The 24758-nt window shown below is 42.8% G+C and overlaps 1 protein-coding gene across 1 annotated transcript in view; it reads right to left on the bottom strand.

Moving 5' to 3' along the window:
• Positions 1-2774: 2774 nt before the first annotated feature.
• The window catches only part of COLEC12 (collectin subfamily member 12), a 92608-nt gene continuing 70624 nt past the window's right edge, over positions 2775-24758 (bottom strand). Inside the window, exons 3-10 of the mRNA XM_035903013.1 lie at positions 23110-23232; positions 18311-18409; positions 14764-15810; positions 12852-13340; positions 12268-12404; positions 11401-11510; positions 9532-9677; positions 2775-2983 (exon numbers count right to left, since the gene is read on the bottom strand). Of these exons, the coding sequence (XP_035758906.1) occupies positions 2775-2983; positions 9532-9677; positions 11401-11510; positions 12268-12404; positions 12852-13340; positions 14764-15810; positions 18311-18409; positions 23110-23232 (2360 nt within the window). The remainder of the gene's footprint in view (positions 2984-9531; positions 9678-11400; positions 11511-12267; positions 12405-12851; positions 13341-14763; positions 15811-18310; positions 18410-23109; positions 23233-24758) is intronic.

Here is a 24758-nt window from a genome sequence, read left to right as displayed (position 1 = left end):
GCGCCTCCCTCCCCCCCCCCCCCCCCCCCAGCCCCCCCAGCCCTGGTGGGATGGGGGAGAGAATCGGATGAGCAAAAGTAAGAAAACTCGTGGGCTGAGATAAGAACAGTTTAATAATGGAAATAAAATAATTAATAAATACATTTTTTAAATTGTAATGGAAAGGAAAACAACAAAAGAGAGAGAGAGGAACAAAACCCAAGAAAAACAAGTGATGCAACCACTCACCACCCACAGACTGATGCGCAGCCCAGCCACCTCAAGCAGCAATCGCTGCCCCCCAGCCAGCTCCCCCCAGTTTATATACTGAGTATGACGTCATATGGTATGGAATAGCCCTTTGGCCAGTTGGGGTCAGCTGTCCCAGCTGTGCCCCCTCTCAGCTCCTTGTGCACCTGGTAGAAGCTGAAAAGTCCTTGACTGGTGTAAGCCCTGCTTAGCAACAACTAAACCGTCAGTGAGTTACCAACATTATTCTCATGCTGAATACAAAACGGAACACTATGCCAGCTACTGGGAAGAAAATTAACTCTATCCCAGCCGAAACCAGGACACCTTTCTGTCCTCAACTCTACTCTCTTTTACCCCTTTACCTTTTTTCTCTCTTATCTCCCACAATTTCTTTGAAACACTGCAGGCATGCAGAGTTGCCCCTGTGTGTCAGAAGATGGACCAGCAACAAGGCTGTACCTGCAGTTTAATTTGCTTCCACAAGCAGATAGCACTGAGCTGTTTGCCATTCAAATATCAGTTCATGCTGTTCTCACAGGCATTAATCCAGGAACGTTATTTCCTGCTACAGTGGAATACTGCAATGCCAAGGGATATTTTGTCCGATTTCCACCTCCAGGCTTTTATTTTGACATTAAAAAAAAAGAAGTGGACAAAAATACATTGTTACCATTCAGAAAAATAATTCATCATCTGTTTTATATGAGTGTGGGTAATAGAGCTGGAATTAGGGAAATGTAATCTTTGCAATATGCCCAGACTTCTGAATGAGAGGGATTCCCGCAGAAACTTCTTCCAAAGACACATTTCAGACTTGTAGCTTCCACCGGCAGGACCTCTGGCCAGGCTGGCAGGAGCGTGACTGCGAATGCGGGGAGTTTGGAAGCAATTCTCTGAGCCTGGAACCACACCGATGCCTGAGCCGTGGATTTGTGCCTTGGCAGGACAGATAGATCAGAAAAAGTAGAAGTCACGTGTTAATCTCTGAATCGGAGATTTTAATCTCTTGAAGATCAAGAGAGGCCTAAGTCTGACCTGCACTTAGATTCTGCTCTGGTGTAAAACCAGAATAAGTGTGCTTAAGCTCAGACCTACAGACCGATTTTTCAAATGCCTTATAAAATGTGGTACTACCTTATAAGAAGCCAAGCATTGTAACCTACTCTAATTTTTTTTTGTTGCTCCCTGTCCTCTAGCAGTAGTAACAAGAAAAGAGTATGGAAACTTCCACCATTCAGCCAGCAGCTCAGCATGTCCTCAGATAATCCCTGGTGGCGCTGGACGGTGGGACCAGAGCCAGGCAGGCTCTGTCGTCAGGGCTCCCCGGCTGGCCAGAGGGATGTGTTTGTTCCCAACCATCTCTTACTGCATCTCAAGATGAATGGCTCCACACTGACCACTACGGTTGCTTGACGGTCCCAGGAGAGATGCTATTTAAGCTACAGGGCAGCACTGGAACGAGAACAAATGTGTCTAAACTGGACATAATTGCATTCACACTGGTTATTAAAAGAAAGTTCCTAATGAAGTTTTTCAAGAGCAGCCAAAATGATTAAAGGGGCAAAGAAGCCCCTAATTATTTTTAAAGTAGAGCTTGGTACATTTTTTGGAGGATTTATTTGAAGTTGGGCTGCAGTGGAGTCAGTAGTCTCAGCAGTCCTTTAACCTTCCTCCCTCTGATCAAGGGGTCTCTTGGGAATTTAGTGTCAACCGCTAACTGTCACCACGCGAGACATTGCTCTGTACTGGGCTGATGTTGCCCTGCGGTGATCGCACCGAGCTCTGCTCTCCAAAACAGCAGCAGAAACGGCCACCTCCCGTACGCGTGGTAAGGCGGGAGAGACACCGTTCTGTTTGATTTAGCACTGAAAAGTCCACTCCCTTCACTGAGGTGTATGAAAACTAATTTGCTCTATGCCAATGTTTCTTTCATTGGAAAAAATCACCTCTAAAAATCACCTCCCCAACACAGGAAAACAAAATCCCCCAAACTGAGACATTAAAATGAATCATATTCTTGAAAATCTCCTTTTTCCTCCAGTCACAAAATGGGACTGGCAATACTTACATGCCTTTGGGAAGCCCTTTGGGTAAGAGAATCCTCACAGCATGCAAGATCTTCTCTAAAAAGAGCACAATTTGCCTAGCGATTTGCTTTTATTGTTCTGGTATTAAAAAAAAAAATCTCTACACAAATTTTGGAACGTTACACTGAGTTTATTTTGAAAAAGAAATCAAAGAATGTTTTTTTCATCTCTGAGCCAGATGGAAAGAAAAAACCAAACGTATTCCACCCTAAGAAAGAAAACACATGAGAACTTTGAAAAATTTTTTTAGCCAAGTTGTTTTGTTTTTTTTTTCTTTTTTCTTTTCACTAAACAGCATGGAAAAAGTGAGGTGGAGACGGTGAATGAACAAATAGGCTCTGGTTTTAAGAAGGCCTGGTTTCTGGGGAACAAGGGTTTTGGCTGTAAGGCACTGTGCTTTGCCATATCTATAGATACCCAGACTACACCTCTGAGTGTGGGTAAGCACTGGGAGCCCTACAGCTGCCTCCTCCTCCCACTCCTGCCTGGGTCCTGGGAGGAGTGGGGCGTCCCAGTGGAGAAAAGTGCCAGGCATGGCCATCTGTCCCGCTGCCCATCCCTCACCAACACGAGCCCCGATGCCCGCACGCAGCAGCGCAGAGCCTGCTCCGGGGGCAGCTGGGCATGCACCGAGGAGCAAACATCTCCAGGGTGCACGGAGACACCTGCAGAAGCGAGGGGGGAAAAAAGGAAAGCAAGTCTGGAGGCTGGGGCTGGAGACATTTTGTTCCCTTTGGATGCTACATCTGAGTGAGCTGCTGTGCTTTTAACCAAGGAAGCTGCACTGGGGAAAAGTGGTTTTGTTTTCTCACACATGAATCGACTCGGCTGCCTTTCCCCTACTCGCTGCGGAGCGGTTTCCTCTGACAGCCAGCGGCCGCCCTCTGACCAGCTCCTCGCCTTGCCAGTGATCAGAGACCAGTTCCTGCTACTTGCTAAAAACAGAGGAGCTACTTGCCTGGAAAAGAAAATTAAAAGAGGAGGTCAGCCATGAGAGAGAGAGAAATAACAAGATCAGATTAGCCATTACAAACAGCCTGTTGAAGCTAGAGGTAGTAATGGCCAATCTAGGGACCGATCCTGCTCTACTCGAGTTGAGACATCCTTCGCTTGGGGACCCATCTGAGGTGCTTTGTGTGCTTCTGCTAGGACAGTGAACTGCAAGAGGGAATTCTTGCTTCTTAAGTCTCATTCAGCTGAGACCTTTAAAACCAAGTTTGTAGCACCTAGGTGCTGCAAGGACAATACACTAAAACTGCAATTGAGGGATAAAATAGCCAGTCATGCTTACAACTAGGATGGTGTAAGTGAGAAGAGAGGCTTTAACGAAAATAATTTTCATCAGTTTGATTTTTAATATCTATGAATGCTTCTGGCTCCACATCTCCTCTCCTATCTCCACATCTTTCTTGGTTACACAAGCACGTACAGAGTAAACAACATTCACTTCCATGTCTCCGCTTAGTGCTTCTTTTATTGGAACATTTGCAGGTATTATTTATAGACGCCAAAGGGAGTGAGAGTTTGAGATTTATATGCTCTGATCAGCTGAAGGTGTTTCCAAATAAATTAATGAAAGAAGTGAGACATGGCATTAGAAAATCCAGTGCTGGGTGTAAACCACAATGACTTTGCACCCTCTCTGCCTTCCCCTCCCTTTCCTGCAACGGTCCCAGTGCTTGCCAGGATATATGAACTTGCATTTAGTTTGATGTAAAACAAGAAAAAGGATGATGGAAATGTGTACTCAGTATGCCAAGTTACAGTATTTCTGCATAAGAAGGAAAGCCAAAACCCGAGCTGGGACACGATAATATCCTATCGCTTGAAACTTTCCATACAACCTGCGTTATCGCAGATTTAATATAAGCAGATTTTTATATAAGCAGATTTAATGGGAATGTTTTCCAGACCCTGTGTGGCAGCTCTGACTTTCATGACAATTTCTTGTCCCTTTCTGGCATCCTGCTTGCATCCCTGCCAATCTCTCCTTTCTGTGAGGGGTTCCTGAGCTGTCTTAACACTCTCCAGATCCTCCCAGGGATTTCAGTCTTTCTTGCCATTTGACACCTCCGTTTCCCTCCTGCAGGAATACTGGGTCAGAAGGATGGTCTGCCTCAGCCTGCCTGCCTGCTCCAGCCAAATTTTAAGGATGACTGAACCCACCAGGCATGCAACTGCAGCTTCCCTCTCCAGCCAGTTTTGCCTAACAGCTACACTCTTTGCTTCAAACATGTGAACCAGGAGCTTCAGCCCAGGCACGTTTCATCTCTCACTTAAAGGTGGGAGCATTATTTACAGATAATTATGACCCAGCAGTGAAATTCACTTTGAAATGAGTATTTAATTCATAAACATGTTGCATCCTTAAGCTGTCCTAGTTCAATGGTTATTTCCATGCTAAGGCCACCCAACTGCCTGTAGGTTAGCATGGCTGCTGTGCTGGTTTTCAAGGAGCTAAGCAGCTATCGCTGGTAAACAGCCATTTCTGTAACTTCATGCCGGCATAAGTGCAGCTATAGCTGTTGATCACCACTGGGCATAAAACCTCTTTAGAGGGAGTAGAGGACACTAGATGACTCTTGGATCATCTCATCCTGCTATGTACCATCACTCCTATTGCTGAAGGAAGAGAAGGATGAAATCAGGGCGAGGAAACGGTACAGCTGGGGCTTACACAGAGGTTTCTCATGAACTTTTGTGGGCAGAAGTCTTATCACATCAGTAAAAAGCAGGAAGAACATTATTTAATGTGGCAGATGCTCAGAACAGGCTTATTTCACCTAAATAACCCAACATTCAAACCAAAGGTAGCAGTGCTTCTGACTCAGTGTGGCTCTGCAAAGCACCATGCACCAGGATTTGTGAGGCTCTCCAGGCATGCAAAATAGTAGTTTTGTACCTCGTTATCTCAAAATAGCAGTTCAACATTATCTCCGCAGACACCATGTAAATATACATGTAAACACTACAGTGTGTATCTACACATGACTCCTAGGTACAGCATGACAGCGTGTATGGCAGAACTGTGGTGTATTCAAAACCTGATGAAAAAACCGAAAGAAAAATCTCAGGAAATCCAAAATGTCTGGAGAAAAGTGCTGCCTCCAAGATGGCGACACGTGGTTTCTGCAGCTGTAATACACAGACCTTTTGCTTTTAATTAAACATATGCAATTTTCATGTTGTTCCTGTCTCACTTCTAATACGTACCACAGGGCAGATTCCCAAATGCAACATTTCGTGTATTTTCATTAAGCAAAGCATAGTTAAAATTAAAAAGCCATCCTCCCCCAAATGAACACTGGAGGGAGCGTGCGATGTAGGAAAGCAGCAGGCTTTAATTGGTTGATCTTAGGAGCAATATTTGAAAATCTGAAGTACAAAATCTTCTCTCTTTCCAACAGAGATGGAGTATTTCAACAAACTTATCTGCATTCAGCCAAGGTAAATGGCAGGTCAGGAGGCAATGGAAAAAACCCTCTCCTTCCCAAGAAGCCAAAACAGCTTCCTTTGTGGTATAGCGCGTCGCCATGCAAAGAACATAAAAACTGGGAACTGAAACCAGGGTTTCTGCTAATGAACCGGTTGCTAATTTTTTTTTTTTTAATTCCTGATAAGCAGTACTGCTGCCTAGACAACGGCTCGTGGGACTGCAGAGGAAACTGGCTGGGTGATGTTATCATCTCATTACCCACACTGCTTTCTGTTTTGCAGCATATTTTATTTCCTAGTTTGTCTGGGGGAGAAGTACTGGTCCAAGAAAACAGAGAGATTGATTTACAAAGCACTTTGGAGAAGTGACAGTTGATTAGACTTTTCTGAGTATGGCATGTTTTTCTTACCAAATTTTGAAATCTGTCTGAAAAAGAAACATATTTCAGTGCGTGCAGCTCCTTCGTTTCTGTTTTCATAAAATCCTTCGCCTGGGCTTGACTTGCCAACATGGGTAGCACCTACTGGGGTAGCATTCCTCACGAGAAGGGAGAAGGAATGAAAACATTTCAAACTCATTCTAAAAACTCAGTGGTTTACTTCTGTGGCATTTGCTCATGAGTAGAAGGCAGGCAGGCAGGAAAAAAGGCAGGCAGGCAGATAGGAAGGAAGGAAGGGAAGAAGGAAGGAAGGAAGGAAGGAAGGAAGGAAGGAAGGAAGGAAGGAAGGAAGGAAGGAAGGAAGGAAGGAAGGAAGGAAGGAAGGAAAAGCTTTTATTAACATGGTCTTTGCATAGTACCCCGATGGAATGCTGGATGTGATCAGAGCTCTAATGAGTATCTAGTCCTTAGTCAACTTAATTGTTACACATGCAGACTAGACTGCATATAAGAAGGAAAACACTATCTAAAAATCTGCTTTAAAAGTTATTTCACCAGAACAAATCATCTGGGAAAGTACAAATATTTCTAACTGGAAAAATATTTCTCTATAGCTGAGCTAGGCCTGACAGCAAACCTTAATGAATTATTAGTACCTTTATTGTTTTCTTTGGCCCCTGTGCACTATATTTGTAAAAAAAGTCAGTAAAAAAAGAGAACAATTGTAAAAAGCAAATATTTTGTACAAAAATACAAAGTTTTAAAAGCTCTTAAAAGTATATTCCATATTATTGATAAGAGTTGGACTATATATATATATTTATATAAAATCTATATATTCGTGTATCTGTATAATTTTCCTACATTTGGGATTTTAGCAAATGAAACATACTGTTTACACAGTTGCTTTACATGTTTTTCTATATGAGTGACCAACAGTCTTACTCAGATTGACAGAATGTCTTTTCTCAGAAGGCACGAGTTGCTTATATAAGTGGTTACTGGTGGGGAAGAAAATCTATAACAGAATTAGTCCAACGGTATTTCCTGATGCTGTGGGGTGAAAGGCCTCGAGTAATTGCAGGATGCTGGAGAAGAGTTGCTGCTGAATTCCTTTATGCATTTAAACCAGTTTTCAGTGCTTCCTTTTGCTTTTTTTTTTTTCAATTTTGGTAGGCAATGTTGCTCTCTCCAAGGATTTTCTTCTTCTTTAAGTAAATTTCCATAGTATGTAGGTATCTGTAAAGTCACAGCCTATTACACTCCAAATACTTGCCCTACAGTATGAGAGAAAAAAGAAAAACAAAGAGGGGAAAAAAAATCACGTTAAAAGCCTGTGAAGATTAAATGCATTTCCAAAAAGAAAACTTACAGAGATCAAGGTGTGTTAAAAATTTAAGTGGACTCATTCAGATCCTGTAAGTCCTGGAGTACAAATATTTGTAAACCGTGATGTTTTCCTAAAATAACAAATGCATGTAGGAAAACGAGGGCAAATTACATTGTTGCTTACAGTCCTTCACTCTGGACACCCAGAATTAAACACACACAAAGCTTATTCAGCACTTTGTTTTGTTTTGGTTTAGGGGGGCATTTTTTGTGGATGGGATGTAATTTTGGCTCTAGCTGACATTTCCATCTGCCTTCACTGAAATTCAGCCTACACGTTTGTAACTGAAGCAGCCAGGCACCCTTGGCAAAGTAATGTTTAAATAGGTTGTGTGGAGGAGATGATGTTTTGGGCAGAGTCCCATCATGAACACAAGTACCACTAGCTGTATGACGATGGGGCTGGGCTCTAAGCAGCCATGTGATGGGGCTGGGCTCTGCCGCTGCAGAAATGCCTGTATAACCAGAAAAAGATGCCCCGTGGCAATCACCTGGGTGGCTGCTTGGCCACACTGGCAGTTTATGAGTCCTTCACTCCAACTGCAACAGATGAGTTGCTTATGGCCTGTAGACCCAGCCTCTTAGCCCTATGGGACATCTCCTGGCAGCAGTGGGAATTTTAGGACCTCCTTAGCAGTTGCCAAGTGCCTCCAGTGGCACAAACTCTCAAAACAGAGTCCTTCTGGTTTTCAAAGGCTGGTCCCTGAGCCATCCTAAGGCCAGCTTTCCCCCCCTGCATGGCCATTGAGCCTATAAAAACAGCTTCCAGCGTGGCCAGGGTCTGGAGCACACGTGCCAAATCATGCTTGAAATTTTAGGCACTTTTGAAGTCTACAGGAGATGGTCAAGATGCAGAGCATGCTATGCCTACCGCCAGCTTGAAGGCTGCTCTTTTCTTGTGGTGAAAGAGCACAAGACAAGTGGTGTCCCTCAGGGGTCCGTACTGGGACTGGTGCTGTTTAAGGTTTTCATCAATGGCATAGACAGCGAGATCGAGTGCACCCTCAGCAAGTTTGCAGATGACATCAAGCTGAGTGGTGCGATTGACATGCCAGAGGGACGGGATGTCATCCAGAGAGATCTGGCTAAGCTGGAGAGGTGGGCCTGTGTGAACCTCATGAGATTCAAAAAGGCCAAGTGCAAGGTCCTGCACCTCGGTCAGCACAACCCCCAGTATCAGTACAGGCTGGGGGAGGAAAGGATCGAGAGCAGCCCTGCCGAGGGACTTTGGGGGTACTGATGGACGAAAAGCTGGACATGAGCTGGCAATGTGCATTGGCAGCCCAGAAGGCCAACCGTACCCTGGGCTGCATCAAGAGAAGTGTGGCCAGCAGGTCGAGGGAGGTGATTCTGCCCCTCTGCTCTCTGCTGTGAGGACAGGCTGAGAGAGTTGGGGTTGTTCAGCCTGGAGAAGAGAAGGCTGTGGGGAGACCTGGCTGCGGCCTTTCAGTACTTAAAGGGGGCCTATAGGAAAGATGGGGACAATCTTTTTAGCAGAGCCGGTTGTGACGGGACAAGGGGTAATGGTTTTAAACTAAAACAGGGTTAGATTTAGACTGGATATAAGGAAGAAATTTTTTACAATGAGGGTGGTGAAACACTGGAATGGGTTGCCCAGAGAGGTGGTAGAGTCCCCATCCCTGGAAACATTCAAGGCCAGGTTGGACGGGGCTCTGAGCAACCTGATCGAGTTAGCGGTGTCCCTGCTCACTGCAGGGGGGTTGGACTAGATGACCTCTAAAGGTCCCTTCCAACCCCAAGCTTTCTACGATTCTGTGATTTATCGCAATAAATCCAGCATCTGCATCGTGCAGAGTATTAGAAAAGCCCACGTTGGGCTGGATCTGAGTAGCAGTGCTCCAAGTGTGATTCCCCCTCTTCCTCAACAGGGCACTGCCATAGCATCTAGCCTTATGCCTGGACCTTCTCCCCTCTAGCTGTGGAAAATTTACTTGAATTTGGCCTGCTACGGGCAGGGTGAAATGATCAAAGCCCAGTGCCTTGCTTACCTTTGTCCATGTCTTTTTCACAAATGAAATTGTTAACATCTTCACAGTAGAAGTCATTCCAGAGCCCAGCGTAGATTAACCCGGCGCAATCTTCCCCTGGCCCGTGCCCATGGCTCCAGTTATCAGGTTGCCCAGTTTTCCAGTTTCTTTCAACCAAAAAGCAAGAGAGACGATTGCACAACGCAGCACACATGACAGTTTTTCACCGCAAGAAATTAACAAAAACATCATGAGATCTGTTCCGAACGGGAAATACACGTTGAAACAAACAATACATGACTCTTGCTGAAAATGGAAAACAGATGTATTACAGAGAAGGGAATCTATTCAGCCTCGGGCTGCCAAAACTCAGAGAACTAAAATTAGACCGATGAACTTTATTTTAATTTCTGAATGTACATGCACATACAGCGGGAGTGCTCCATGCTCCACGCGCATTGCTCCCACCCTGCAAAGCCTGCGCGCTGCGTTCCTGCTGGCAGATGGGACTGGGAAGAGCCGGCAGGCGCACGAGCGCTACCCCGGATGGCAGCACCCTGCCACGGCTCCCTGCAAAGGCGCTCAGCCCTCTGACCGCACCAAGGCGGGCCTCTCAGGAGGCACGGCAAACATTTATCTGTTTTACAGGCCCGTATTTGGACGGGAAGTGCATTTTTGGACTTATATGGAACGTACAAAGTATATATATACACATATCTTTTGAGATAGTTAGCTTTGATGGTGGAGCTTAACGCAGCATGGAAAAAGCTTGCAGCAAGCGTTTCCTCATCCTGTTTTTGTTTAGCAAGTGAGAAACGCTTCCAACCTCGGGCCTTAAAAAGCTCCATCTTCCTGAAGAAACAGGTTGTTGAAGGGAGCTGTGTGATTGATGGCTGATATGGTCCACGCTCAGCTAAAAAACACGCCTGCCTGACACAGAGCCATCTGACCAGGCACCTGGGAGGACACACAGCCTTCCAGAAGTGATGAAATACTTTTAAAATCAGTAACTGACAGCTCTGAGGTTATGACAGGGCACCTAAAACCCACACTGTAGTGGAAACCCATTGAAAGCAGTGGCTGAAGGGGGAATCAGTCACAGTCCTGCCGTAAGGAGAAAGAAAGATGAAAATGGGGAGGGAGAAAAAGGGAAAAATATTATGGCTCATTTGAAATACATCTGACTTTTTCCATGTTTCTCATCAAAATGAGCACCAACGAGATCACAGCTAATCATTTCATAGCATCTGACTGACTGTGGCCTGTTTTTCTGGAGCACAGCATGCTCAGCTCTATAAACTCTTTAGTCCACTCCTCAGTATTAAAAATTTGGGTGGCTGCAATCTGTTCCATTTAGGACAAATTAGGTGTAGCCCTAGGATTCCTGGAGGGCTGCCAATTCAGTTCTCAGCTGGCCAAAGCCCAGACACCCTCGTTTCATGCATTTTCCCTATGTTTAGTGCTTTCCACTTGGATTTGGGCTTTATCTAAAGGCTGGTCATTTTTTATCAGAACGAGCACTCTATTTATAGACGGTTGTAATGCAAATAAGGAAAATTCAAACCAAGACAGCAAAACTGTCTGTGCTTTCCATCTCAACTTTGTAATAAAAGTCAGGAGCAAATGTTTTGGCAAGAAACACTGCGCTATGTCGTTCTCTGATTCTTTCATTCAACATTTGGTTTTCTTCCTGGCACAGAAAGAAAGCCTTGTGCATGGAGAAGGGAGAAAGAAAAAAACAGTTCAACAGCACCCTCAGTAACGAATTATTTCACTGGCATCTACAACCCTCTGGATCCATTGGATAATTTCTAGATGCTGCTTTTAGAAGTGTCAGCAAGAGTGGTAGCATCTGCAGAAAATAAACACCATTGTTTTTTATTTACGTACGTGTAAACTGGTAAGGATCCATCCAGCCATCTCCATTCATTTTCCTTCTCTGAATCTGTGAGTCCAATCCAGAAGCTGCCTTTCCCAAAAATTTGCCTTTTTATCCATTGCTGTGGAAGAAAGATCTTAGTCCATAACAAGCACAACCATCTTTGGAGCCAATAAGCCACTCTGGTTTCATGAGCATCTTTGTTATCAGAATAGGAAGGGCCAGTGAGATTTTTCTAAGCTGAAGATATGTTTCAGGAGTTGGCCTTGCGACCCCTTGCCCACACTAGAATCCATTGCAGTGTTTGCATGTGAGGTAGAGAGCTAGGCATGAAAAATGTTGACATAAAGTCACAGCCAACATCTCATAGATACAAACTGAAAAAACCCCAAAGAGTAAGTAGTTATATCTTGACATCCCCACTGCTATGCAGCCGCCAAATAATTATGTTCGATAGTAGTAAAAGTATAGCTAGATTTCTAGTTAGATTAAAAATATTTTTGGGTCACAGTAGTTTTAAGCTGCATGTTTCAAATCACGCAACTTAAAATTAAATTACATTCACCACTGAAAAAAATACATTTTGGATAATATGCAAGGCATAATGGACTCTACCTTTAAAGGTTCAAAACTCCTACAATTCTGAACCAGGCTTTCTGTGCCCACTACCTTCAGGGTCAGCACCAGCTCTGCTCACACTGCCCTTCTGCATGTGGAGAAGCTGTTGAGCAGGCAAAGGGTGGACAAAATGCTAACTGGAGTCAGTTGCTCTGTCTACTTCACTATATGAATTCACGATGTCCCACTTGCCTTGTGGCTTCCACATGTTAAATACCTTCAAACTCTCTCCTTGAAAAACAGAAAGAGAAGGTAATTACCTGCTCCTCTTTGTTGTTTATGATAACCAAGCGTGATGCCTTCTCTTCACAGAATAACTTTGCCTCTTCGAACATTTCTCTTTCTATTGAAAAGTAGTAGCACTTTTCTGTATAGTTCTTCCAATGAGGAGAACAACCTGTGATGTGAATTTTTTTGTGTTAAGCCAGTTAATGGTAGCTCAATGGGTCAGCGGTAACTTTCTGCATAGGGCCAATAATAAGCAGAGGATTCCATACACATTTACAGCGTGCTGCCACCTACAGTACTTACATACAGTTTGGGAATTTACGTATTGGGATCCTGACTCTGTGAAATCAAGGCTAACCTGTGTGGTCAAATAAATTGTTTATTACTCATACTACTGCTGCGTTTTCTTTAGCCGTAAACATTAACTTAAATGAGTTTCAGCTCATCAGAAAAATCAACGGGTATGGCTTCACTTAACAGGGCTCTTTGTGCTAAACCACAGAGATTTAGCCTACGGTAGCAGAGATTATTTGAATCAGTAACTAAGTGGTGAGCACCCTCCTCTACGTCTATTTGTATCTCAGTAAAACATGCACGCGTTGCGCTGACAGCTTACCATTAGCTTCGGGCACTGATGTAGGTTCACTTTGTAGTGCCATTGGCATCCCTGGACCTGGTGGTCCTGGTGGGCCGGGTAGGCCCTTTGGACCAGGCAGCCCAGGGACTCCAGGTAGCCCAGGTAGTCCTCGAGGTCCTGGTACCCCTGGCTCTCCCACAGTTCCTTGCAAGCCTTGAAATCCTGGTGGACCCTGTGGCCCGGGTGGACCTTCTTTGCCTTGTGGACCTGGTGGCCCTGGGTCTCCGCTTGGTCCAGGCAGACCTGTCTTGCCAGGAGAACCTCTCTGACCTTTGGAGCCCGGCGATCCTCTTGAACCTTTCCCTCCTTTTTCTCCTGGTGGCCCAGTTGGCCCAGGTGGGCCCTTTTCACCTACAGGTCCAGGTGGTCCGGGCTCTCCTTTCTCTCCTTTTTGTCCTTTTATTCCAGCGGGGCCAAGAGGGCCTTGAGGACCTCTGTCACCTTTAGGTCCCCTTGGACCAGGAGGGCCTGAAACAATGTAAGCATGCAAAGTGGGGATACGGACAGAAAACAAAGCAAAAAGCCCATCTGGGGTCTTTAATATATTTGAGATCAGCAACACTGGATATTCAGCACCGTGAAAACTGGGCTAACAGCTACTTTGAGCAGTGCTTGTAAAAGTATATCTGCTTCTCAGGCACTGTATACCATTGCTCTTTCCTCAGCCTCCATGAAGTACAGGATACAGAAGAAAATAATCTGATGCACCTTGTCCTGTGACCTGGGCAGTGACACCATGCCCCAGGTGACCAGCCAAGGCACCAGTCCCTGCAAGACACACTCTGTGCTGTTGATGCATGTGGTCCTGCATGTTGGTGCTCCTGTTCCCTCACTCTGCTACGCTCCTTTTTCCTTCTAGCCCCATCTCTCTGCTCTTAGACTACAGTTCTCTTTCTCCTATAATGACCTGTTTGCTGCTCTGTCAATAATGGGTTGTCAAAAAGAGACAAAATGATGGACAGCAAGAACTAGGCCAACTGTGGGAAAGGCCAGAAGTACTGGCTGCTAACTGGCCGGCTATAGCAGGGAAGAGAACAATACCCATGATAGGAAATGGCAATACTGTGACAGCAATAAACAACAAAATATTTTTGGATCCTGATCATAGATGAGCAAATGCCTTGCCAATACCTCTCCCCCACCCCCCGCCAATTTACATAATTTAAACTCCTCCAGAGATAAATTCCTACACTGGAGTCATTTAGGCCTGGTTGAAATGGGAAAGGTTAAGGTTACTGACATGTAATCTTGGCTCTAATTCAGCCTTAGTTTATTTGGAGCAATGGATTTATATTTGTGATTAGAGTTTTAGGCCTGACTGGTTCACATCAGGTTGGAAATATGAGTGTTCTTTTCATCTGGGATAATACTTGGCTGGGAGAAGCCTCCTAAACTTGATGGTCTTTATTTCTGGAGAAAATAAAATATCCCAGGATTAAAAACTAAACAAAGTAGGATGTTTTCTGGCAGACTAACAACTGGCTTAAAGTGAAATAGCAACTTGTTTTTCAGTAAGGGTGGACCTTTCTGGGAATAGTCCAATGTATATTTTTTAGCCATTTCCTCCATAGCAGGGATTGGTTTCTTGAGGTTCCACACCTTCACTAGCTTATTTTAGAAACTAAATCAAAAGCAGATCCAGTCAGTCACTCAGAATAAAATTTTGCTAAGTCAGAATCTTCATCATAACATCCCCATTCTAGGTATGTAGGGAAGGCATAGGAAAATTAGTAGGGAATATTCAAGCTACATTTACAGTTCTAAAGTTTAGGATTAGACAATGGAAAACTCTGTACCAGCACACACTAACTAACTTCCACAAAACTAAAGAAGTTATGCAAGCAGAAATTCAGCATAGACCATTATGGGCATCATCAGAGAAGCTGCATACCTTGTAGGATAGTGAAGTTCTTGATGAGCTGGCCATGTTTGGAATCTACCAGCTTCATTTCTTCCATGATTACTGACAAATTGGCAACTTCAACATCTAACCTTGACCTCATCAAATCCTGTTGCATCTTGAGAGATGCAGAGTCTATGCGAATATTGGCTAGTGTGCTGTTCATAAAAATCAGCTCATCTGAATGTTTACTTAAGGTGTCTGTACAAGTTGTCCTGACCTCATTGAGATTGCTAGTCAGTGTCCGTAGATGATGAGCAGTGTAGCTGATGTTGCTAATGATATTGACTATATCAGTTTCAAAGACCTGGAACCTCTCTTCCAGCTGGTTGAATTTGGCAGAAGTTCTGTTTTCATATTCTTTATGCTGTTCCTGGAGATCCCTTAGATTTTGTTCATTGGCTTGGGCAATTGTGGTGATATTCTCCATTTGCCCACTGAAGGAGCTGAGCTGATTGTTCATGTCCTCAAGTGTATCATTGTTAGCTTTTGCCAGTGCTGAGTTGTTGGCAGCCAAAGTCTGTAAATTTTGTACTTTCTCCTTAAGCCAGTCAGTGTCCTTCCGGGCTTGAAGGACAACCTGCTGCAGATTTTGAAAGTCATTCTTGATTCTTAGAATAGCCAAGCTTGTATCTTCCATCGACTTCTGCAGGACACTGATAAGATTTCTTTGCTGTATTTGTGTCAGGTTTAAGTTGTTCAGGTTCATGATGACCACATTATGAGAATGCACTTGGTTTTGTAAGTTTGTTTGAATATTACTTGTGTCTTGTTGAAGGTTGTTGATGTAACCAGTGTATGCCTGAAGAGTCTTATTGACGCTGATGATCATGAAAGAGTTACTATCTAAGGCACTTCTCATTTGGCTCTGTCTATCATCTAATACATTTCCAGACTCTTGCAGCTTCTCCAGTGTATCTTTGTTTCTGGTAGTTTTTTCTGCAATGTCATGAAGCTGCTGACGAAGAGCCAGAATGTCAGATCTGAAGCTAGACAGTTCAGTGTTAGTATTCATGGCTTTTTGTCCAGCTTGGTCATCTGTTGTACAGGAAAAAAAAAAAGAAAGGCTTTAGGATGAGTTTTTTCAAACACAGTATAAAATCACAGTCCATTTTAAGTACAGTCAGGCTGTCAAAATGTTCTTTCAATAGAACTTCTACACTATCTCTTCCAGAAAAGAGAAAGTTCTGCCCTAGACAGAGAAAATATGAAGGAGATGAAGACCTTGTGTCTTGCTGAGGAGGACAAAATGGTGATTCAGTTGTTATATACAGGAAAAACTACCATTAGAAACTGATGAATATACGCAGCCAAGCACTGCTTGTATTCTCAATGAAAACTGAATGGTAAGCAGAATTCAAAATATTAAAGAGGTATCGGTAAGTTTATGTTTTGAAGTTACAACTGGCTATTGCTGAAAGCTCAGAGGTACGTTTTAGCTGTTCATATTTTCCTCCTCCCTTTCCTGGCAGGTGGAACATCTTCATTGTGATTTAGTACATAAAATTTCATGTTTTAAAATCTTGGGTTTAGTTTTTAAAAAGTTCTAATACCTATTTTAAAACAATCTGGGTTAGAGACAAAAGCTTTGCCAGCAGGCTACTCCAGATATGACAGGATATGAGGTATTTCTGTTTTTCTCTCAACATACTACTGCTTTTAATGACATTTATCTTGCTGTTATTGTTTCCTTGTGTTCTGAGTTACCTTTTATCTTAGAGGAACATCTCTGCTCTTGCTTATGCTGCCCTACAGTACGCGTTTGGGAGCTCACCTGAGTATGACTAAGCTTTTGAGGCTGCACAGCTCATCAGCCAGGACATAGAAATGAAGGAAATAAGCAGTCAACGCTCACTTTCAGGGAAGATTCCTCTTCTTGACCTCAATCACTTCCCTCTCCCTGACACAGTCCATATATTTTTGTCCTCATCTAAGTGTAGCTATATTTATGAATTATGTAGTCTGAAGTCCATCATTCCAGGTGACTTCAAGAGAGGGCAGAATGGTTTTCATAAGCTACAGTGAATACAGCTGTGCCTGGAGCTTTCTTCTGGGGTGTCTGAGTGAGTCATGATGGCAAACATCAAATGGTGGCTTGTGAGGCTTCAGTCTGAAGTGTTTATGGAGTCTTTTGTGGATGGACATCTTCCTGAGCGCAGTTGCTCTCCCTGCCACTTGTCTCACTCCAGGATCTTCTCTGACTCTATGTTTACCTCTTGGTTATAGCTCAGATTACATCGTGTTCCTCACACTGCTCTGACAACTACCAGGTCCACATGCAGCTAATCCCTGAAGGCCCTGTCTTTTATTCACCACATGCTGTTATTCTTCTGGCCCTACAGCAGTTCTCTTACCTTTATGCTTCCCACACACATTGCCCCATAACTTTCTGAACTTCCTCCACGGCAAGTCCACTTAAATGGGAACTGATGGTCCTGATGAGCATCTCACTGGCCATCCATCCAGCAGCGTGTAAAAGTGTGTGGGCGTGAATGAATCAAAGGTGCTCCAAGTTATGAAAATTTAATCAGCATAATATGTTAACCCAAATATAACCCAAAAGGTTGCATGTGCTTTAAGGTCTAACTTTTACTTCTGTGTATATATGTGCTGCTGAATTACCCCATGTCTTTGAACTAAATGCAGTGTGCAAATACCTCAGAATCCAGCTACTTTTTGAGGGGAAAAAGTTGTAAAAACTTACGATCAAGCTGCAAACAAGTAATTTTTCCTAGAAATACATATCTCAATATACGGTTTATGAAGCTAAACAAAATTTATTTCAAGAAGCACATGCATGTATGTGAATATTAATATTTATATAAAAACTAATTATATAAACTATAAGTCTATGTATATATAAATCAATAATAAACAGCTCTGCTTCCTATCCAGACAAGGGAGGAAGGTAGAAATGTACACTTAGTGAGCAGAATCCTTATCCATGATCTTTTTCCATCTTCCTGCAAATTGAGACCTGTGATAGCACTTGGGAGACCTAAACTCATAACAACTTAGCGTCCTGTATTCCCTGAGATGATTAAGAAACATTTTATGGAAGTAATCAACTTGCCTCAGACACAAGAGTTTTGAACAGCTGATTATTTGTGCACCCCTTAAAATGGCCTTCAGTTTTGAATCTTAATTGGTAAAACAGCATCAAGATGACTGGGTGGCAGATTTTCGTTTTATGTAGAATCTCTTGTGCTGAGGAACAGCTTCTGCTATGTTTTACATCTCTACCTCAGAGAAGACTCTCTCCTGAGGACCACCTTTAAGTGTCTGTTTATTTTAGTATAAATGATTTCAGAGTGACCTCAGTGGGAACTGTAAATATTGAAGTATGCTTAAAATGCTCTCTTAAGCAGGGCTGATCTTAACTCTTTTTAAGTGCTTTCCCAAGTACTTGAGAAATTGGAATAGAAGTGCTTGTATCTTGTCATAGCCAGAGATTTTTCAGACATGTTTCCTGCCGCTATCTGCCAGGAGAACACCCCAAAGCCATAACACAGAGGGGCTTTGCCTGTGCGTAGATTACCTAATTTCTTCAGACCACTCTCCACCTCTGTGAGCTTTTCTGTATATCTTCTGTGGGACGTTTCCAGGCCACCTGTCACATTGTCCATTTTTTCTACAACTAGGGGAAAGAGAGCAGTATGTTATGGAAAGAAGAAAAGTGAAATTATGAAAAAAGTCTAGTAAACAATAAAGCAAACAAAAAACCCCACCACTACTATCAAACAAAAAACCCCACCTTAAAGTGCCTTGCTTGCCACTACTCTCTGCTGTTGCTCTGTGAAATGGTGGAGGGATGAGCTCCTATCTGCTGGTGGGACCCAACATTCTTCCAGTTCTTCAGCCTGCCAACAGTCCCCCAACATTTCCTTGCCCATGAGCAATCTTGCTCCTGAATGAGGAAATCCCTCTTTGCGGGTTTTCCTCATGAACCAAGTCCTTTTCTTTTAACAGTATTTCCATGCTCCAAGCACAGTGCTGTGTGGCAAAGGCGGACTGATTGTTAAAGGCTCAGATGCATGAGAGAAGCCTTCCTTTTATTTTGCTATGAGCCGTTTCTCCTTAAAAAGAAAGTATTTTTTTCCCATGCCTTTTAATCATTAAAAATTGCCACCTGGATAGCAAACTTTGGACTGAGATAACAGTTTGAAAATGCAATTACTAAATGTTTTGGGGATCAGCTTTTAAGCATCTTGATAATTGTACAGATCACTGAAAACGGTCTTGAAACCATTCTGCCCCGTTAAGATTGAAAGGATGGTCATTCAGCAAGTGCAGATTTATGGCTGATGTGCTCTTTATTTTGTAAGGTCAGCATAATTTTCTTGTCACTGAGACAATCTGATTATTTGATGGAATTGATATGGAAACTGAAAAAGCAGAGCAACAAATAAAAGAGCCCAGGGTGGCTTCCAGTGGCAAAAATGTGAAATGCTTGCGAGGCTAGAAGCCACCTTCAGCTTCCACACCAAACCATGTCTAATAGGCTTTTGCATTCAAGCCACAACCAGGGGCAGAAATTTCTTCTCATCATGAGATTATTTAGCCCTTTGGCTACACGGGGAGCAGAATGCATCTGAACCAACCCTGCGAGAAGCTACACGAGTTACTGCGCCAGCTCCCTCTTTCAAACAGAAGAAATAAGGTGCTTCCCATGTCTTGAGACAGTGAAGCCAATTCTGTAAACCTGTAGCTTATTTACTTTCTTGCTACTTCCCTGCAAGTGGCAAGGATGAACTCTGGGGAGAACAAGTAGAGTGCTGTGGCCAAAGCAGGTTTTGTTGCTCTTGTTGCCAAAAGGGGTCATGGATGACCACCAAAAGTGGATGGATGTCCTCTTATTGGGAGTGCCTTTCCTTCCCTGGCAGTAGCTCCCGCCGCCATCTCTGGATGAAGCCTTCAGTGGTAGGTGAGCATGGGGAGCACTCTCAGGAGTAGAAGTCAACATCTGGGGAGCACCCCAGGCTTAAACAGCCACTTTCTGTGTCCTCCAGAAAAAGGCAAAGGCAAAGCAGGCAGACCAGCCATAATACCCCTTATGAAGGCCACTCTGCTGCTCCAAGCAGTCTGCTGCTCTCAAAAATGCAAAATCCGTCTATGCCTTGAACTTGGTTTTGCATAGCTTCACCTGAATTCTCAGCTTGGTCAGATCTCTCTACAGTATCATCACACTTTCTGACAAGGTCACTGTGGAAAATGTGGTAAAGACACTCCAAAAGAAGCCAAAATTTCAACTAGTTGCTGACTGGAACAGCGAGGACTGTCTGCATCTGAGCCACCATTTCAGAAGCAGGGACAAAATGTGCCATCTCACCAGGGTGTGTTGGCCCTAGATAACGGCAGGCAAACTCTTTCTGGGAGACAGACAAAAGAAGTAGCTGAAAGTCACAGTGGGCATTAGTCAAGAAACTTAAAACCAAGGACTGACCAGAGAATGAGAACTACCAGAAATTCAAGCTGAGAGCAAGCTCGCTTCCCTCACTGGGGTGAGTCACGGGAGGATCATTCCCCTTCAGCAGGCTAATCTGGCACTGGCTCGTCCCAGAAAAAGTATAACTTTGCATTTTGCATTTAATTTAAGAAAGTATGCGTAAAAAATCACAGATTGCTCTGTTAATGTTTTTAACAATAGTATAATAGGTCTTCTCAAAGCGAATAGTAAACTTGGCTTCTTATTCCTTAATGACCTTGATGTTTAATTCATGTTTTGGTTTCAGGTTTCTCCAAACTACTATGTAATTTTTACCACCAGTTTGGAGGTTTTTTCTGTGTTGACTTTGCCTCCCATTGAGTTATTTTTTTGCCTGCCATATTTAATCCACTGATTAGTAGTTTTAACGTTTTAAATCACAAAGGATATCTAAATACCACGTAGGAAATGAAAGTTTTAAAAGTAGTTTTGGGCTTTATAAACATAAGTGTGGGAGGCAAATTTAATGGAAACTTAGCTAAGAGACTGAAAGAATCCCTGATGCCAGCAGAATTCCTTCTTTCAGTGTAATATTGCAATAAAAAAGACAAGCCAAGCTCTGATGCAGAGAGGAGAGTTCAAGAGCTCTGTAAAATTTTATTTTGAGTTTTCTTCTTCCTTTAAGGCCTTATTCCTTCCCAACCATCAAAAACATTGCAATAATTCCTTTGAATATGTACCATCAGCTGGGATTTTGTCTAACTCATGTTTTCCTTGCAAATTAGCGCTTAGGCATTGTGGAGATGAAGCTCTTAAACTGCAGGTACAAAGGGCAAAATTAAGCCTGACATATGGCCTTTTGCTGCTTGGCATTACAGAAGGGATACCTTGGACTTGGTGGAGCAGTCACCAAGTCGGTGAGTGGTGGAGCAGCGGTCACCGAGATCTCTTAAGGTCTGTGAGCAAGATGTGCATTATCCACCTTCCTATAATCTTTTTCCCAATTTTTTTGTGGGAGAGGAAATTCTTTTGTCATTGCCCTGGAGAGATGTGGCTTGGTACTGCTATGACAGACAGACAAGTCCCTGGTCAGGCACCGATGACTACTCAGTGAAAGAAGGTTTAGAAATGAGTGTGGCCAAGATGGGGCCTCAAGATGAGAGCAAAGCGTGGGGAAAAGACAGTGCTAGAGGCCCCCATGGAGAAAGCAGCTTGAAAACTGTGGATTGAAATGAGGAAGAGAAACTCCCTCTCCCAAAGAGAGCTTTTGGACAGTTTCCTTATTGCTATTGCTTCCTACACACATACGCAAACAAACGTTTGCCAAAGCAAGATAGAGCAAGGGTCCCTCCAACTTGATACGCTGTTTCTGATGCCAAGTGAGGTCTGAGTCTTCTGGTGAGCCCCAGAACTGACAGCCTTGTATAAAACTCTCTTGAGGAAAATTCTGCTAAATCCCTGGCATTTAGTGGCTGGGTTATAGCCCGGAAGGATCCCATCCTCATCTGCTGTAAGAAGATCTCTGCAGATTTATATCTCCAGAAGGCTTAAGTTTGTCATCCCCTAGTCCATATAACCAGATGAGATGATCTTATCTTTATAGATCAAGAACAAGTTTTTGAATCCTGGAAAGTTTTGGTTTTTTCCTCAGAATCTGACTTCCAGAGACCAGTTACACATGCTTTAGGAGAATGTCTGACCAATTACATATCTACTGCATTTCTTTGCATTTTATTTTAATTCACCACATTCCATCTTCTTTATCATGAAAAAAGAATACCTACATGTCTCTGTCTGTCCTTCATGTTCTCTCATCTCCCTGGCTAAATCTTCCATCTAAACCAAGCAGTTTGAATTTTCTTCCCACTCGAAACTGTACCAAATCCTCTTAAATAAGTATTCATCCTTTTCTATTTCTACAATTTCCTTTTCTTTCACTGGCAAAGGACCAGAGGTGATGTCAGCTCTGCTATGAGCGCAGCTGTTGGCGGCACAGGACGCCCTGCATGCTAATCACATGAATATTTACCCAGCTTCTTGGAGAGGTTTCGGAGCTACTTTCAGAGCCATACTCAAGCAGCTCGTTTAAAGCTAGCTTGGTTTTCTCCGCAACATGCTGCGACGTCCTGTTATAATACTCACAGTGATGCTATTCACTTTCTTTTCCTTACCATAAACTCACGTCTTACTTATTTAACTTATTAGAGATGTGACTGCACGACAAGCAAGTATTTACATCAATACGTTCATAAGAATGCTAAAGTGCCTACACTTAATTAGTGCTGAGGATGCATAGGACTTTTAAGCCGTGCTTTCCCATGTGTCCTACTTCCACAAGTGAAATTTTTGCCATTACTGGCTTGTCCAACTACCAGAATCTTTGAAATTACAGTCAAAAGCCTCTAAGTGTCTCTGTTCATCAAAATAATTATAGATAACTCAATACATTGGCACCTCCTGGTTCAATCTTTCTTCCAGATATTTCAAAGTTATATTGATCCTACACTTTGTTCCCATGATAAATATTGTATTAGTAAGACTATTTCTGTCTCTCGCATTAAGAAGGACATTTATTCTGGAAAGGTGGAGTATATGTTAAAGAGCTCAGTGAAATCAAGGTATAGCATATGTTACCGAGCTTTGAGTCTTCCAGTTAGTGCTCCTGGAAGAATGATCATTTTGTTCTAACTTTTTTCTTTTCTTTCAAATGTCTAATCTAGTTTCAAAACTTCATAATTTTTCAAAGGTGAAAATCTAAGGTTGCAGTTGTTGTTATGTGTGTACAAAAAGCCAACATTGCCAAGGTATTGATATTTAAGGTGAAATGTGATAAATTGCCTATCTGTCTAATATGTGGAAACGCGCTTGGATGCTTGGCTGAAAGTGAAGTGTTGGGCTTGATGCATACATACCTTTGTATCCCAGAATGGCTACTGTGATTGTTAACAGGGCACATAAAATATATAATAAGATGATGGAAAACTTCAGTGCCCAGTTATTTTTACATTTGGTACATTGAGTCCCCTCCTGAATACCTGCAAAAGAAGATTTAAAGAATTTTAAAACAACGGCAAGGAACACATTGCTGGTTTTATCCCTCCATTTCTTCTCCTCCATTTTCTAAAGAACAATTTATTTATGTAAGCAGATGATATATGGGTGCGTATTTGCCTATTCTGCCAGGATAGCCTCCACGGTAGTTAAAACATCAGCTTAGTGATACAATCACTTTGGGATTTTAGCATGTTGAAGAGAAGTAGGTTCTGCTTCAGCAGAAAACCTGTGGCTTTCCTGAGAGACAGGACTATTTTCCAAGCCTATGGTGAGCTTTGGAAGTAAAATGTTTATTAGTGTCTCCTCCTCCATCAGGCATCATGCTGCAGCAGCTCTTTGTTAGCATTTGGTTTCCCTACGGGGCAATAGGAGACAGAAAACGCTCTGGCAGAAGGAAAATATAGAAATAAAATAGCATTGTGAAAACCTGGTAGGAGTACTGGTCCTGCTTTGTAACCATTACTACAAATGGTTATCATGTGAACACTTTCTTTCTGTAATGAGAGAGACTTTTTTCTTATTTTGAAGGAGTTTGGAGTATACTATTTCCACAGAAAAGAAGGGGTGCCATACTGGTAAAGCTAGTGGCACATCTATACCAACAGAGAAATGCTCCCTTGTGGACAAGTTTAAGAAAAAAGGCCTCAAGTTGATGAGAGAAAACAGGCCTTTACTATTTTATATTTGAGCTTTTTGCAGAATGGTTTGACATCTTTGGGTCTATTAGAGAAGCAATATTCCTCTTTTCTCTATGTGCTCCTCAGGAACAGCCCGAGAGTGTTGGAAGTGTTGATTAAGTTACCAAGAAATTAATCAGAAACACAAACGTGTAAAAACATGAAAACTGGACCACTGTGCCGGAACGAATATGCAGGACTTATCCCTCCTTCTGATGTGCTTTAAGCAGGCCAGGATTAATGTAGCTTTCTGCGTCTGTCAGAAAATGCATTTTTTTTTTTAATATTTTACTCTATTTGTGTACTATTAAGGGAGTCCCACAGGAAAGCTTTAAGCTCTAATAAATTCTGTGTACCAGATTACTTAACTAATCAAAACTTGCTCCATAGCTTTTTATGAGTAGCTTATATTTCCCCCAAGGCCTAACCCACAGCTGATTTTACTTTTCCCAAAACATGACCTTCTGCAAAGCGGTTTTTTTATTTTTCATTTTTTTTAAGAGAAAAGCATGGGCCACTTCCCCTGGGTTCATCCTGGAGGATGGGTGACCGACATATCAAGTTAAGTCAACCGTATTTCTCTCTCAAAGAACAGCAGTTTCCAGTGACCTCCTGAAGCCCAGGGTACTTGAAGGAGGGATTACCATATTGGAGCAACTCGGGAAAAGGATTTATACAAAGTTTATTTGACAAGGCATTTTTCTCAGTTCCCTCTGCACATAATACTAGCCGTGGCTAAGGCAGAAATGCATCTCTCACAGGTCAGCCCACTTTCCACATTATGCCGTCACGTGTTTTTTCTAAACATTTCAGCTGTGACATCACGTTCT

The sequence above is a fragment of the Egretta garzetta genome, unplaced genomic scaffold (genome assembly GCF_000687185.1).
Source record: "Egretta garzetta isolate BGI_Z169 unplaced genomic scaffold, ASM68718v1 scaffold229, whole genome shotgun sequence".
In the NCBI taxonomy this organism is placed as follows: domain Eukaryota; kingdom Metazoa; phylum Chordata; class Aves; order Pelecaniformes; family Ardeidae; genus Egretta; species Egretta garzetta.
Note: the sequence above shows the minus strand (reverse complement) of the source record. Positions and strands in the feature narration are given on the sequence as shown.